This window comes from Lipotes vexillifer, unplaced genomic scaffold, assembly GCF_000442215.2.
Source record: "Lipotes vexillifer unplaced genomic scaffold, Lipotes_vexillifer_v1.1 scaffold1129, whole genome shotgun sequence".
In the NCBI taxonomy this organism is placed as follows: Eukaryota; Metazoa; Chordata; class Mammalia; order Artiodactyla; family Lipotidae; genus Lipotes; species Lipotes vexillifer.
The window spans coordinates 2,146,137-2,158,882 of NW_006789022.1; the positions used below are offsets into that span (position 1 = coordinate 2,146,137).

Consider the following 12,746-nt stretch of genomic DNA (forward strand, 5'->3'; position numbering starts at 1 on the left):
CTTGCAGCTAGCATTGACCAATTACTGGTAAGCAAAAATTACGAGGTAGGAATCCGGGGAAAGAGCCTGAAGAGGAGGGTGAACAGTTGATAAGGTGCCCTTTTTGCCCTTCCACTCCTTCTTCTTCGTGCTTCCCCCCTGGAGAGCAACCTAGATAGCAAGAGCTCCAGCAGTCATCTTGTACCACGAGGCAACCTTGGGGACAGAGGCTACGTGCTAAGAATAGAGGAGCATTTAAAAAGAAAAAAAAAAAAAAGTGAACTTGGCTTCATGAAGACACCACAGCAGCCCCAGCCTGCCAACTTCTGGATTTCTTTTATGTGAGAAAATAAATAAATAAATAGACGTCTATCTTGTTTAGACCACTATTCATTCCTATCTCTGTTCTTAGCAGCCAGACTCTGTTCCACAGATATCACCATCTTGAGTTGGACTTTTTGTCAATTGCAGCCTAGAGGCCTGGCCTGGGCTCGAAGGCCCCAGTTCTGGCACCAGGGACCTGAGCATTGCTATCACCAAAGAGGCTATCTCAAGAGAAGGGGGAATAAGGGCACCATCAGGCCTCGAAAACCTTGGGGCGCCTCTCCAGTGTGACTACTGGTCCACCTACTCCCAGCACCTGGGGCCTGGCATGTGCTCAGGGTGGGTTGAGGAATTCACTTAAGGAAACTGACACTGTTCAGTCACTTCGCCCACAAAGGGACATCTTCACCGCAGAGACTTAGACTCCCGCCTGAGAAAGCTTCTCTGAGGGCCCTTCCAAGCAGTACTTGCTGGGAAGATTCAAGGAGATGGCACTCATAGCAAGGGTAACTGGGTGCCTGGCCCACTATAAGTGCCCATTAGTGGATGCTTCTGTTTCTATGTCAGACAAGGCAAATTTAATACCCACATGTAAACAGAACATAACAGTTAAGAGCATGGGCCTTCAAGCCACCCAGATGCAGGTTTAAATCTGAGCTCCATCACTTAGCTCAGTGATCTTGGGCAAATTACTTAACCTCTCTGCACCTCAGTTTCCTCATCTGTAAAGATGAAGATCAGGAAGGTTCTGAGGCTTACATGAAATAATGCAAGCAAGGGGCCAAGACACGGGTGTTCACAGTCACAGGGCCCTGCTCGGCAGCGATGCTGGCCAGGCATAGTGCCCAAGCCAGTGAGGTCTCACAAGGACAGAATTCACTCTGCGCTGCACCTTAAACTGTGTGTGCTTTTAACAAGTGAACAAAACCCACGTGGTTGATTCAGACATGTCCATCTGAAAAAGAGGCACACAGCCTGTACAGGTACAAAGACCAAAACCCTGAGTGGATGCAAGAGTCATAAGATCTGGGCTGACAGCAGACCTGGGGTCTGTTCCCAGCTCTACACTTTTACTGTGTGATCTTGGGCAAGTCACCTTGCTGCCCTGAACCTGTCCAATGAAAGGACTGATGAATTCATTCTCAAGTCCCTGCCAGCCCTACCAGGCAATGAACCTAGAATGCTTTCCCGCATCTTCCAAGTTTCAATAGAGACGGCTGAGAAGACAAGCCTGCTTTCTTTATCTGAGAGGTTTTCCAAATCAAGTGAAACTGGCCAGCCTCAGACCATCCCTCCAGTGTCCCCCAACCCAGAGCAGTAGCCTGGCCCCGGTGTGTGCAGACAGGTATGGGGGCGAGCCAGGAGCCTCACCTGGAAGAAGGGGTGGTTCTTAACTTCCTGCGCCCCCTGGTGTCCTGCACCCAGCCGCTTCTTGGGGTCCTTGCAAAGTAGCCGCTGCAGTAGATCCTGTGCCACTGGCCCAATCCGGGGGGGGAAGGGAGGGGAGCACTTCAGGATCCGTCTGGGAGGATTGGTGGGGGGGGCGTCAGGGGCAGCAAGCCCCCCCTCCAGCCCTGCCCAGGCCCCTCGGCCGCCCTCTGCTTCCAACCCTGCTCACCGAGACACCTCTGCCTGCGTGTTCCTCTCGCCCTCCAGGGTGAAGGGCGAAGCCCCTGTCAGCAGCTCAAAGAGCAGGATGCCGAGGCTCCACCAGTCCACAGCCTGCAGGGCAGAGCCGGGGTGAGGGCCTGCGGCCACCCCTACCTCACCACGCCCACCCCTCTGCTCCCCTGCCAACCTACCTTGCCGTGGCCCGACTTGCTGCGGATAATCTCGGGGGCCATGTACTCGACGGTGCCACAGAAGGAGAAGGTCCGCTCTTTCTGGGGGGGCGGGGGGGGGGCCCGCCCAAGGCTCAGAGTTAAGACTCATGGACTTGTGAGGGTCGGAGCAGTGGGAACTCCCCGAAGGTAGGGCCTGGATCTACTCACCTCCGCACCCCCAAGAAACGCAGAGCCGGGCATGAAGCAGGAGCCGGGAAGGCAGGGCCCGCACGGGGGTGCAGGAGGCCGAGACCGCCCTTCACTCACCTCCTCTGTCAGGAACTCCTTGCTAAGCCCGAAGTCCGTGAGGACGACATGGCCCTCGGAGTCCAGGAGCACGTTCTCCAGCTTCAGATCTCGGTAGATGATGCCCAGCTGGCAGGAGCAAGAAGGCACTGAGGATCCCTCCCCCGACACCCTCTGCTCCTGTCCCTGCACCTGGTCCCTGGGGAAGGGGATCTCCAGTGCTGGTGCGGGGGCCGGGGAGGGACTGGGCCATTGGATAGGAAAAGCCATTTAAGATGTAAAAGCAAGGAAGAGGACACCGTGGAGAGCCCGCAGGGGAGCAGGCCCCAAGTTCCCAGGGAGAGGAGCCCCTTCTCATGACGGCTTTGGGAGCCAAGGCACGAGGTCTCCGTTTGCAGAAGTTCCGTGAATGTGGCCCCAGGAAGCAGCCTCGAGCTCCCGGTGAGAGGAAAGCCCCTTCCAGGAGACCCCAGGGGAGGAGACCCCAGCAGGCAGCACCGGGGCCTACCTTCCAGGAGGCCTGAGGGGAGCAGCTCCCGTCCCCACCGAGGCCCTTCTAAGGCGCAGGCCCAGTCCCCACAGCCACAGCCGGGTGGCCAGGTCCTCACCCACCTGGTGCAGGTGTTCCAGGGCCAGCACGATCTCGCCCCCGTACACGCGCACCTCGGCCTCCTTGAAGTATTGCCGCTGGTAGAGGTGGGTGAACATTTCGCCGCCGCTCACATAGTCTGGGGGCGGGTGGGTGCGTGAAAGCTGCAAAGTAGCCCCCTTGGGTGGCCCCCCGCCTCCATGGCCCCCAGGGTTGGAAGGTGTCTGCCCTTACCCAGGATGAGGTGCAACTTGGCGTCCGTCTGGAAGGCGTAGTGCAGCGTGACCAGGAAGGGTGCCTGGCGCACCAGCTCCAGCACGGAGCGCTCGGTGCGCGTGTGCTCCTGCGTCTTGGCTCGCTGCACCAGCGCCGCCTTGCGCAGCACCTTCATGGCATACAGCTTCCCCGCGTCGTGCCCGCCCGCCTTCCGCACCAGGAACACCTTCCCGTAGGCTGTGGGAGCAGCGAGTGGGCGGAGGGTAGGCCATGAACAGGAGGGTGGTGCAGACTGCTGAGGGTGGGCACGCTGCCAAGCCAGAAGGGTGTGCAAGTCGGGGGAAGGAGCTGGGGTGAGAGGCAGGTGTGCAAAGACTGGCAGAGCCTTCTAAGGAAAAGGTGTGCGCACCCCCGGGGCGGGTGCTCAGCAGAACCAGGGAGGGGATATGCAAACCAGGCTGGGGGGCACACAACTCCGGGAGGCCTGCAGCGGGGGTGGGGGTGGGGTGGAGGGCGGGTCATGTGCAAACCTGTGGAAGATGAGACAGATGCAAGAGGATGCAAAGCCAAGGAAGGGAGGCAGAGGTGCATGCAGACAGGGGAGGGCCGGTCAAACCCGAGGAGGGGAGTTTGCAAAGTGGGGGAGAGAGCTCTCATATCCCGCAAGGGGAGGAGCTGTGAAATCACACAGGAGAGCTGCAAGCCCCCAAGAGTGTTGGCAGATCCGGCAGGACCTTCCAGGGAGGAGCGACGTCAACGTGGAGCAGCCCTGGGGGTCGGCATGCAAACCATGGCAGGGCAGGGGAAAGCAGGCAAGGCAGGGAGAGGCTGGGGGGCACTGCCGGTGGCCTGGCCCAACCCAGGTGGGTGTGCAAGCGGGAGGCCCGGGGCACCATGCCTGGGACACCTGCCGGTGGCTAGGGTTCCTCACCTCCCGTGCCCAGCACCTTGAGCAGCTGGAAGTTCTCCACGCCCACCTTCTCCTCGTGCCCGGTCAGGTTGGCTGCGGGCACAGGGGGCAAATGAACCCAGCCAGTGCATGAACCCTCCCAGCCGGCCTGGGCAGCCATCACCGGGCCTGCACCCCGGGCCACCGCTGCCCCACCTTCGGTGATCTGCAGCTCCACCGCACAGCCCTCGTCCTCGTCCTCGTCCCCCATGGCCCGCGGGTCGCTGGGGCCCGCGAGGCTCAGCTCCGGGCGGCGCCGGTTACATGGCGGCTCCGGCCGGGGCGGGAGCTTCCTGGTGCCGCCTCCAGGGCTGAGGCGGGCGCCGGCGCCGCCTCCCTGCTCCCCGCCCCGCGCGGCCTGAGTCAGGCGCTGGAACGTGACAGCGCCGGGCGGCGGGCGGGCGCTCCCATCTCCCGCAGGCGCAGGGGGCTGGTGCTAGGGCTGTGCGCTCTGGGCCCCAGGCGACCATCCTGGGGACCTGGGAACACCCCTTAGGAGCCAGGCCTGGGGTCCGTGGATAACCTGGAGCCTCTGTGGGGCGGACACTCCCAAGCCAGGTGTTGGCCCCAGGGCGGTAAGTCTACATCAGGCTGTGCCCCAAGTGGGGTGGGGGTCCCACTCAGGTACTTTAGAGCCGCCTTCCCCTCCAGGGTGCCAGCCCTAAGGGCAGCCAGGCAGCTCTGTCCAATTCTTAGCCACCAGCAAAAGTGAGGGATTTCATAAAAATCACAACCCACTTGCCTCGTTTTTGATCACTCCTTGACCTCAGCAAATAGGGGAGGGGATCTGTCGGTCCCCTTGCCAGCCTGAAGCCACACGGCCACCCTTGTCCAGCTACTGCCAGCACAGCCCTAGCCCTGCACCTCTCACTCAGCGTGGCTCTCACTCTTGGTGCTGGGCAGGCTAAGAGGGTCCCAGAAGCCACCCAGCCCAGCCCAGCTCCCTGTCTATACCCCCGGCAGCCAGCGAGACACTCTCCCCTGTAGACTTGCCTTTGCAGGGGAGGCCTGGGGGCACAGGCACCCTGAGGACCAAGCCCTGTCTCTGGGCTCCCCTTACCTACAAGGGGCACCGAGAGGGAGCCCAGCCCGACTCCCAGCAGGGAGGGGCAGCCGATTTTCTGACCGAATCTCTGTAAAGCAAGCGGACCTATAAAAGCACCTCAGCCCCCAGCCACCCTTCACAGCCCACCCAGTGCGCACACCCCGATGTGGCTCTGCCCCTTGTGGTTCCCCAAGCCTGGCACAAAGTAGACCTCGAAAAGGGGTGTCAGAGCCACATAGGGGTGGCCTGCTCTCCCCATCAGGCCCAGAGCCTTGTCCCCCTCCCTGACAACTGACAGGGGCCACCAATAGGGTGGGGCAGCCATCAAAGCCCCCCACCCTGAGGCCTGTAGGAGGGGCTTCCAGCTGTTCAGCCCCACTGGAGGCCAGGGGGGTCCACTCCCATGCCACCAACCTCAGAAACTCAGGCTGAGAGAAGGAAGGCAGAGCGGTGGGTTATCCCCAAGGGGAGGGCTGTGGAAACCCTGTGAGTCAGGCTGCGGTAGGTCACTCTGGGGAGGCTGGCCTGGCCACCCCTCCCAGCTCTTCCCACCCCCAGATTCAGGTTGCCTCACCTCAGCCGGGCAGCCCCACCCTACTCTGGGCGGCCCCAGGTGCCTTGACTCACATCCTGCCGCCCAGGCTTATGGCCCCCTTCCCGGGCGTCATCCTAGAGGCTCTGGTCAGAGACTCAGGCGTCCTTCCCACCTCGTGTGTCCCTCCACAACAGCCCCCGACACCAGGCGACACCCCAAGGGTGGTAAATTCCCTGGGGAGGGGCTCAGCCCCAAAGGCATGGAGGAGAGAGGACGAGGAGGCAGGAGGAAATAAAAGGAGAGAAGAGGGTACAGGGGGCGGGCGCAGGCCCTCTGGGTACTTCTGCCCCACACTCGGGAGCCCAGACCCCACCTTTCAAGCAAAGGCTGAGCCCAGACTCAGAGCCCACCCACTCTGCCGGCTACCCAGAACCTCTGCCCCCTCCCCCCACCGCTGCGACATCCAGGCCAGCCCAGCGGGCCCCTCCCCTGAAGAAAGCCCTTTGCTGCCCCATGAAGGGCAAGGAGGCCAATGGCCACAGGCCTCTGCCGGCAGAGAAGGATTCCAGACCACATGTGTCCCTGGCACCTAGTGGCTCCTAGATGCGGCTGGTAGACACAGAGCACAGATTCAGGTGGTTGCATCCCAGCTTTATTCTCGTGTCCCTCACATCCCAGCTAAGGCTCAGAGATGGGCCCAGGCCACAGTCCCCAGGAAATGGTCCTTGGCTCACCGTCTGGACCGGGCAGGGGGCTCTCTTGCCCACTCCTGCCTGCCTCCTTCAGCTGGGGGGGTGTCCTGGAGACCACCCTCTCAGCAAGGGCCGCATGGTGGAGCCCCAGGCGGGAGCTGTTTGTGGGGGCCGGCCATCGCCCCTGTCCACAAAGTCATCCCAGCTCCAGCTCAGGGCCCCAGTGCAGGCTGTGGAGGATCTGGGGGCCCAGGCCTCCCTGTCCAAGGATTCGCCACAAGTGCCCTGCCTCCCCAAATTCTTGGGCTGCCTGGCGCCCCCGGTGAGACTCCAGAGTCGAGGAGACTCCACTCCCAAGCTCGCCATCCACGCAGTGTCACTGGCTGAGGGAAGGGGCGAGAGCCCGTTTCTCCAATTCCTGCACCTCGACGTCTGGAGGGAAAAGCTCAGCTCAGGCTCGCTCCCTCGGGGGACTCCCGGCTGCCCTGCCAGGCCTCAGACATGCCAGGCCTTCGCTTCGGCTGTTCCCTCTGCCACCTGCCACCCGATGCTCCTGATCTCACTCGCCCTGCTCTCCTGTCTTCCCGGAACACTGTCACCTCCTAATATCCTAGGGCTGAGCTGCCCGGTATAGGACTGGGCATGTGAGATGTGGCCGGTCTGAACTGCAGTGTGCTTGGGTGTAAAATACCACTGGACTTCAGACTTAGTGTGAAAAAAATAATATAAAATACCTCATTAATGACTTTTACACTGACTACACATTAAAATGATAATAGTTTAGGCAAACTGAGTTAAACAAAATGTTATTAAAATTAATTTTACATGTCTCTTTCTACTCCTGATGAGGCTACTGAAAAATTTCTAATTACACCTGGAGCTCACATCAGGTTTCTATTGGATGAGCTGTTGTAGATAATTATTATTTTTATGCACATTATTTGCTGTCTCCCACCTCCCCACGCCAGAATGTTCCCTGCTGTATCCCCAGCTAGCACATCACCGGGCACATCGTAAAGGTTCATTGTCAAATGAGTGAATGGGTGACTGAGGCCTGCCAGGGGCCCCAGGCAGGGCAATTACCCGCCCTCCCTCCCAGGCCCCCACTCACCCTCTCTGTTGGCATCTGCTTCGCGCTCCGCCAGGGTCTCGACAGAGCCATCCCATCCCACGCCAGGTCCTGGGGGGGGCACAAGGCAGCCACTGGGCCATGAGGACCAACACAGAGGCAACAGGGCTTGTGGGGAGACATAGGAGACAGGAAGGAAGCCCCCTCCCCCATGGAGCTGGTGGGTCCACAGGGAACTGGGGGGCTAATGGGAGGAGGGACCTTTTCCCTCACCTTTGCCATGGGAGCTGGGTGCCCCCAGCGGGCCTGGGCGCCGCTGTCGGAATCTCTGCCGCGGGGTGTCCCCGGGGCTGAATGACTCAGAGCTTCGCCCCACAGGAAATCTTGAGCTGAGTTTCCGCCGCTGCCCACCTGCCAGGGTCTCATCCCGCAGGCACAGGGAGCTCTGGGCCCGGCGTACGGGTGCCGGTGAGGGGGGCCCTGCAAGAGGCACAGGCAGGGAGGGTATCGGAGCAGTGCCAGGAGGGGCTGGGCAGAGTGGAGGGGCCAGCAAGGAGAAGCTGCACAGGGGCCACAGGGCACAGGCAGCTGCAGAGGTGAGGGCGGAAGGGGCCAGTGAAGGTGGCGACAGGAGGCTGGACCCTGTGCTGGTTCTGACACTAACTCACTGTGTGATCTTGGGCAAGGTGCTTCCCCTCCCCGGGCCTCAGTTTCCTCATCTGCTGACGGGGATAAATGGCTTCTCACTAAAGTACCCTGCTGCTCCGAGGTCCTAGGTACCGCTGTGGTTGGGTAGGATGGCGTGGGTGGCAGCGCAGGCAGAAGGGAGGTGCCAGCCAAGGGGGACACAGCAGGGATGCAGGGCAAAGGGCTACTGGAACCATCTGGGGGAGAGGTTGCAGTAGGGACGGCCAGCAGGGAGCACTGTGCAAGCCACACAGGAAGACCAGAGGCATTGGCAAGCCCTGGGGGCAGGGGGTAGGGGACACGGGGTAGGGACCATCTTGGTCACCTGACCCCTAGACCCACCTGTGCCATCCGCCTCCCTGCCCTCGGAGAGCTCCGTCTCTGGGGGGCCCCCTAGGCTCTCGGTGCTGCCAGCCCCATCGGCCCCCAGGCGCAGACCCCCATGGGGGCCCCCCTCCCGCCGGGGCCGCATCAGCCTCTTCACCTTGTCTGCCAGCCAGCTGCCCTTCCTGGGGGCAAGAGGGCACAAGAGGGGCTAAGGCCAGGGAGGAAGGAGGGACAAGAGGCCATGTCCGGGATGGCAAAGGCCAGGCAAACCCTCACTGGGACCCAGACCTGGGCTGGGCCAGGCTCGAAGGGCAGGGCAGGGCAGGGGCTAGGTAGGGACGCTCCCAGGCCCACCAGGATGGAGGGGCCTCTCACTTGGTCCGGGGCAGGGGCCCAGGTTCCAGCACACGGTACTGGTCCATGATTTTCTCCACCAGCTTCTGCTTCTCCCAGCGCAGGGCATTGAGCTGGTCCCTGGGAGGATGGGGACAGAGGAGGTGGGCTTGAGGCCTGGGCAGGAACACGGGGTACACCCTGGTACAACCCTGCCCGTTAACACAGCCTGACATACCCCAGGATGGGCTGATAAATCCCCCCTGCCCCGAGCCCCTGGGGGTCAGCCTCCCCCTTTTCCCAGGCCGCCCCAGGGCGTCTCCCCATAAACAACCCAAGGGGCAGCCACGCCGGCCCCTCACAGGTACTCGCGCTGCTCGCGGTGCAGGTGGTCCCGGCTCTCCAGGCTGCGCTCCAGGAGCTCCCGGTTCTCCCGGCTCAGAGCCTGCACCTCGGCCAGCAGCTGCCGGTTCTCCTCTTCCTGGGCGCTCCGGAGCTCCGTCAACAGCTGTCAGGGGCAGGCGGCAGGACAAGCGGGGGTGCTTAACAGGGCTCAGGGCCGCCGCCTTCCACTCTCTCCACACTCCTGCCAGCCCCCGACGCCCCCTCCAAGACAACCTTCCTCCCCAGCCACCACCCACCCCTCACCACACCTCACACTGTGTGGCCAGCCGGCAGGCGCTCAGGTCCAGCTGCTGGTTGGACTCTCGCAGTCGCAGGCTCTGCGCCTCCAGCTGTGCCCGCTCCAGCTCCAGCCTCGCCAGCCGGCCCCGCAGCTCCCCGCGTTCCCCCTGCAGCTCACCTCGCTCCTGGGACACCTCCGCCAGCAGCATCTGAGCTCTGCAGAGGCAAGGAGAGCTGCTCTCCAAGGGGACTTGCCCCACCCCACCCCCAGGCCCCTCATGAGGGCCAGAGGAGCCTTGATGGGGAGAGGAGGCAAAGCAGGACCCCACGGGGAAAGCGACCAACTCACCACCATCCCACTTCACAGATGGGAACACTGAGAACTGGCCCAAGGGGCGAGGGGCTGTGCCAGGGCTGGTACCTGTCATGCTCACTCTGCAGCCTCCGGAGCTCCTCCTCCAGGCCCCGCTGCCGTTGCCCGTCCTGCATCAGGCGTTCGCGCTCTGCCAACAGGGCCACCTCCTGCGCCTCCACATGGGCCCTCTGGGCCTGCAGCTGCTCGTGCCTGCAATGAATAAGGAGCTAAGGGGGCCGCAGGGACCGACGCCAGGGTGTGTAGGTAACTGTACCGTCTGGACCTGTAAGTCCATCGTCTCCTAAGCATAAGCCCCGGGGCAAAGCCACAGGGCAGAACGCTGTGCCAGGCGCCCACCACTCCCGACCACTGATGAGCCCCAGGGTGAGCCCACCCCGGAAGTGTAGAGAGCCCAGCCACACAAGAGGGCACAGCAATGGAGGTGGGTCCACTGGTGGCACTGCTGCCTTGGTGGCATCAGACCCACCCAGGGAATCTGCTCTGGGCAGGTAGGGGGTGCCCAGGAGAGGAGCTGGGAGTTTGGAGGAGGCTCACCGGCCCTGCAGCTCCCGGTGGGCCAGCTCCAGTGACCGCATGTTGGCCTTGAGGTCGCGGTGCCGGGCCAGCAGTCCCTCTAGCTCAGCCTCCTGCCGCCGCTGCAGCTGTGCCAGGGCCTCGTGATCCCGAAGCAGGGCCTGCTGCTGCCCACGGGTCTCCTCCTGGGAGCGCCGCGCCACCTGCACCTCTTCCTCCAGCACCCCCAGCTTCCTGTGCAGCTCCTGGCCCTGCAGCTCCAGTACAGACTTCTCAGCCTAGGCCAGAGGAGGGAGCAGGGCCTGCTGGGTGACGTCCCCGGCCGGAAAGGGGGTAAGGGATGGGGGCAAACAGCAGAGGGAGGGGCAGAGGAAATGAGAGAGCGGTCTAGGGATCCGAAGGCGGAGGCAGCCGTGGAGGGGAGGGCAAGTGGCACAAGGCAGGGATGGCACAGATAGGGCTGGGGTCGGGGCAGGGTAAGCGGGAGGGACTAATGGCTGGCTGTGGGGAAGAGGGCTGGAGACGGGGTGAAGTGGGCACTGATGTGGGGGCTGGAGGCAGGCAGAGGGGGTATGGACAGGGGAAGTGGCAGGGTCGGGGGAAGCGGCAGGAAGTGGGCAGCGACGGGGCAGGGGACAGGTACGCAGGCCGTCACCCACCTGCAGGCAGCTGCTGTGCTCCTGTGCCCGCTGACTCTGCAGGAGCAGCTCCTGGGCACGCCCCTGCAGGCTTCCTAGCTGCCCCTCCAGGTACTGCAGCTGCCCCTGCAGAGCCGCCTTCTCGGCGGCCAGCGTTGCGTTCTGCCCGGCAGGGAGGGGGTTAGCCGATGCCAGGCCTCTGGGGCACACCCCCAGCCCCGTGCCCACCACGGCAACACTCACACTGCGCTCCACCTCAATGAGCCGCGCGCTCTGGGCCTCCGTGACCCTCGGCTCAGCCTGCTTCTCAGGCCCCTGTCCCACGGCACCCTGGCGCAGCTGCAAGGAGAGAGGGAGCGGCAGTGGCCTGGGCACAGCGCAGCAGACCCTTACCCGCTTTGGCAGTCCTCCCCCGTCACACTTCCCCCCACTGCCCAGCATCCCGCAGCCCTGCCCTCCTTGCTCCGTCACTCTCCACCCTGCCCTTGGCACCTTCTCTCGGTTCTGCAGCAGAGCCCGGCCTCTGCCCGAGCTGTTGCTTCTGCACATCGTACTCCTCCTCTGGGCCCCAGTTTCAACACAGCTTTCTCCAGAAAACCTCCCCCGATCAATCCCACACCTGCCAGCTAAGCAGTCTGCTGGGGGCCCACTGGCTATGGTCGCCTGTGTTCTTGCCTCTGTCCCAGGTGGACAGTGGGCTCCCTGAGGGCGGTGGCAACCAGGTATGGGGCCGTACCAGAGCGGCGCTGAGCCCGCATGCAACAGGACTATCAGAAACGATTCCCGACTTAGGACAAGAGTCGTTGAGCTCAGGAAGTGGTGGAGGCCATGCATGAGGGACACAGCAGTTGCCTCAGAGTAAAGCCGCCAGGCTCTGCCCATTTGAGGAATGGGGGAGACGAGGCCCGGGCAGAGCCGCCTGGCTCCCAGCACAGTGCTCCCTCCTACAGGCCCCCAGTCGGGGCACAAGGCGAGCAACTGGCCAAGAGTGAGGGGCAAGGTCGCGGGGGCGATACGAGTGCGCGCGGCCCTGGCTGTCTGTATGCAGGACGGAGGGAGGAGTGGGCCGAGGCCCCAGCAAGCACGTGGCCTCACCTGGAACAGCTCCTCCTCCAGCTGCACGGCCCTCTTTTTGAGTGCCAGCAGCGCCTCCTCCTTGCTGGTGGCCGCCACCTGCAGCTCAGCTTCCAGCCGCTGCTCCAGGCCCTGGTACCTGCCGGGAGAAGTGTTGGCCCCCAGCCCTCCCCAAGTCCTTGCCTGCCCCTCTCTGCCCCTCGGGCAACACCCCACCTTTGGTGCTGGAACTCCTGTTCCCGCAGAAATTCCTGGTGCTCCAGAGCCGCCCGTTCCAGCTCACTCTGCAGATGCTCCAGCCGGGCCCCCAGCTCCTGGCCCTGCACCATGGCCTTCTCTAGCTCCTGAGGGAAGGCAGAGAAGCCTCAGGGCCAGAAGGGCAGACCACCACCCTCACCCAGGCCTGAGAGTCAGGAGACCCGGCTTTCTGTCCTTGCTTTGTCACCCTGGGCAAATATCTTTAACCCTTTGGGGCTCTACTCCCCCATCTGTAAAATGGGAACAAGGCCTGGTCGCCTTGGAGAGTGGGTATGAAAGAGCTGGGGATTATAAGCCTGCCAGGGTGTGAGGGAGGCCCCTGGGCCAGGAGTCAGAGACACTCGCTGGGCAAACGTCTTCACCTCTCTGAGCCCATGGTTCCTCACGTGTCCAGTGACAGCTGGATTCACCCTACGTTCTGAGGCCACACAGGCCATGTGAGGGAAAGA

General features: G+C 62.7%; 2 protein-coding genes across 5 annotated transcripts in view; both read right to left on the bottom strand.

Moving 5' to 3' along the window:
- RPS6KA4 (ribosomal protein S6 kinase A4) overlaps nucleotides 1-4,418 on the bottom strand; it is a 10,663-nt gene extending 6,245 nt beyond the window's left edge. Inside the window, exons 1-8 of one of the 4 annotated variants that reach the window (XM_007462059.1) lie at nucleotides 4,283-4,418; nucleotides 4,109-4,180; nucleotides 3,196-3,414; nucleotides 2,985-3,100; nucleotides 2,394-2,501; nucleotides 2,106-2,186; nucleotides 1,922-2,025; nucleotides 1,675-1,825 (exon numbers count right to left, since the gene is read on the bottom strand). In XM_007462059.1, the coding sequence (XP_007462121.1) occupies nucleotides 1,675-1,825; nucleotides 1,922-2,025; nucleotides 2,106-2,186; nucleotides 2,394-2,501; nucleotides 2,985-3,100; nucleotides 3,196-3,414; nucleotides 4,109-4,180; nucleotides 4,283-4,337 (906 nt within the window). In that variant the 5' untranslated portion in view covers nucleotides 4,338-4,418. The remainder of the gene's footprint in view (nucleotides 1-1,674; nucleotides 1,826-1,921; nucleotides 2,026-2,105; nucleotides 2,187-2,393; nucleotides 2,502-2,984; nucleotides 3,101-3,195; nucleotides 3,415-4,108; nucleotides 4,181-4,282) is intronic. The other 3 variants (XM_007462057.1, XM_007462060.1, XM_007462058.1) reach the window with 3 other exon arrangements.
- Nucleotides 4,419-6,342: 1,924 nt separating this feature from the next.
- Nucleotides 6,343-12,746, bottom strand: part of CCDC88B (coiled-coil and HOOK domain protein 88B) — a 14,184-nt gene continuing 7,780 nt past the window's right edge. Inside the window, exons 15-27 of the mRNA XM_007462061.1 lie at nucleotides 12,256-12,383; nucleotides 12,061-12,178; nucleotides 11,209-11,304; nucleotides 10,987-11,127; nucleotides 10,349-10,605; nucleotides 9,860-10,003; nucleotides 9,468-9,654; nucleotides 9,177-9,322; nucleotides 8,857-8,955; nucleotides 8,497-8,663; nucleotides 7,741-7,947; nucleotides 7,510-7,578; nucleotides 6,343-6,830 (exon numbers count right to left, since the gene is read on the bottom strand). Of these exons, the coding sequence (XP_007462123.1) occupies nucleotides 6,775-6,830; nucleotides 7,510-7,578; nucleotides 7,741-7,947; nucleotides 8,497-8,663; nucleotides 8,857-8,955; nucleotides 9,177-9,322; nucleotides 9,468-9,654; nucleotides 9,860-10,003; nucleotides 10,349-10,605; nucleotides 10,987-11,127; nucleotides 11,209-11,304; nucleotides 12,061-12,178; nucleotides 12,256-12,383 (1,815 nt within the window). The 3' untranslated portion in view covers nucleotides 6,343-6,774. The remainder of the gene's footprint in view (nucleotides 6,831-7,509; nucleotides 7,579-7,740; nucleotides 7,948-8,496; nucleotides 8,664-8,856; nucleotides 8,956-9,176; nucleotides 9,323-9,467; nucleotides 9,655-9,859; nucleotides 10,004-10,348; nucleotides 10,606-10,986; nucleotides 11,128-11,208; nucleotides 11,305-12,060; nucleotides 12,179-12,255; nucleotides 12,384-12,746) is intronic.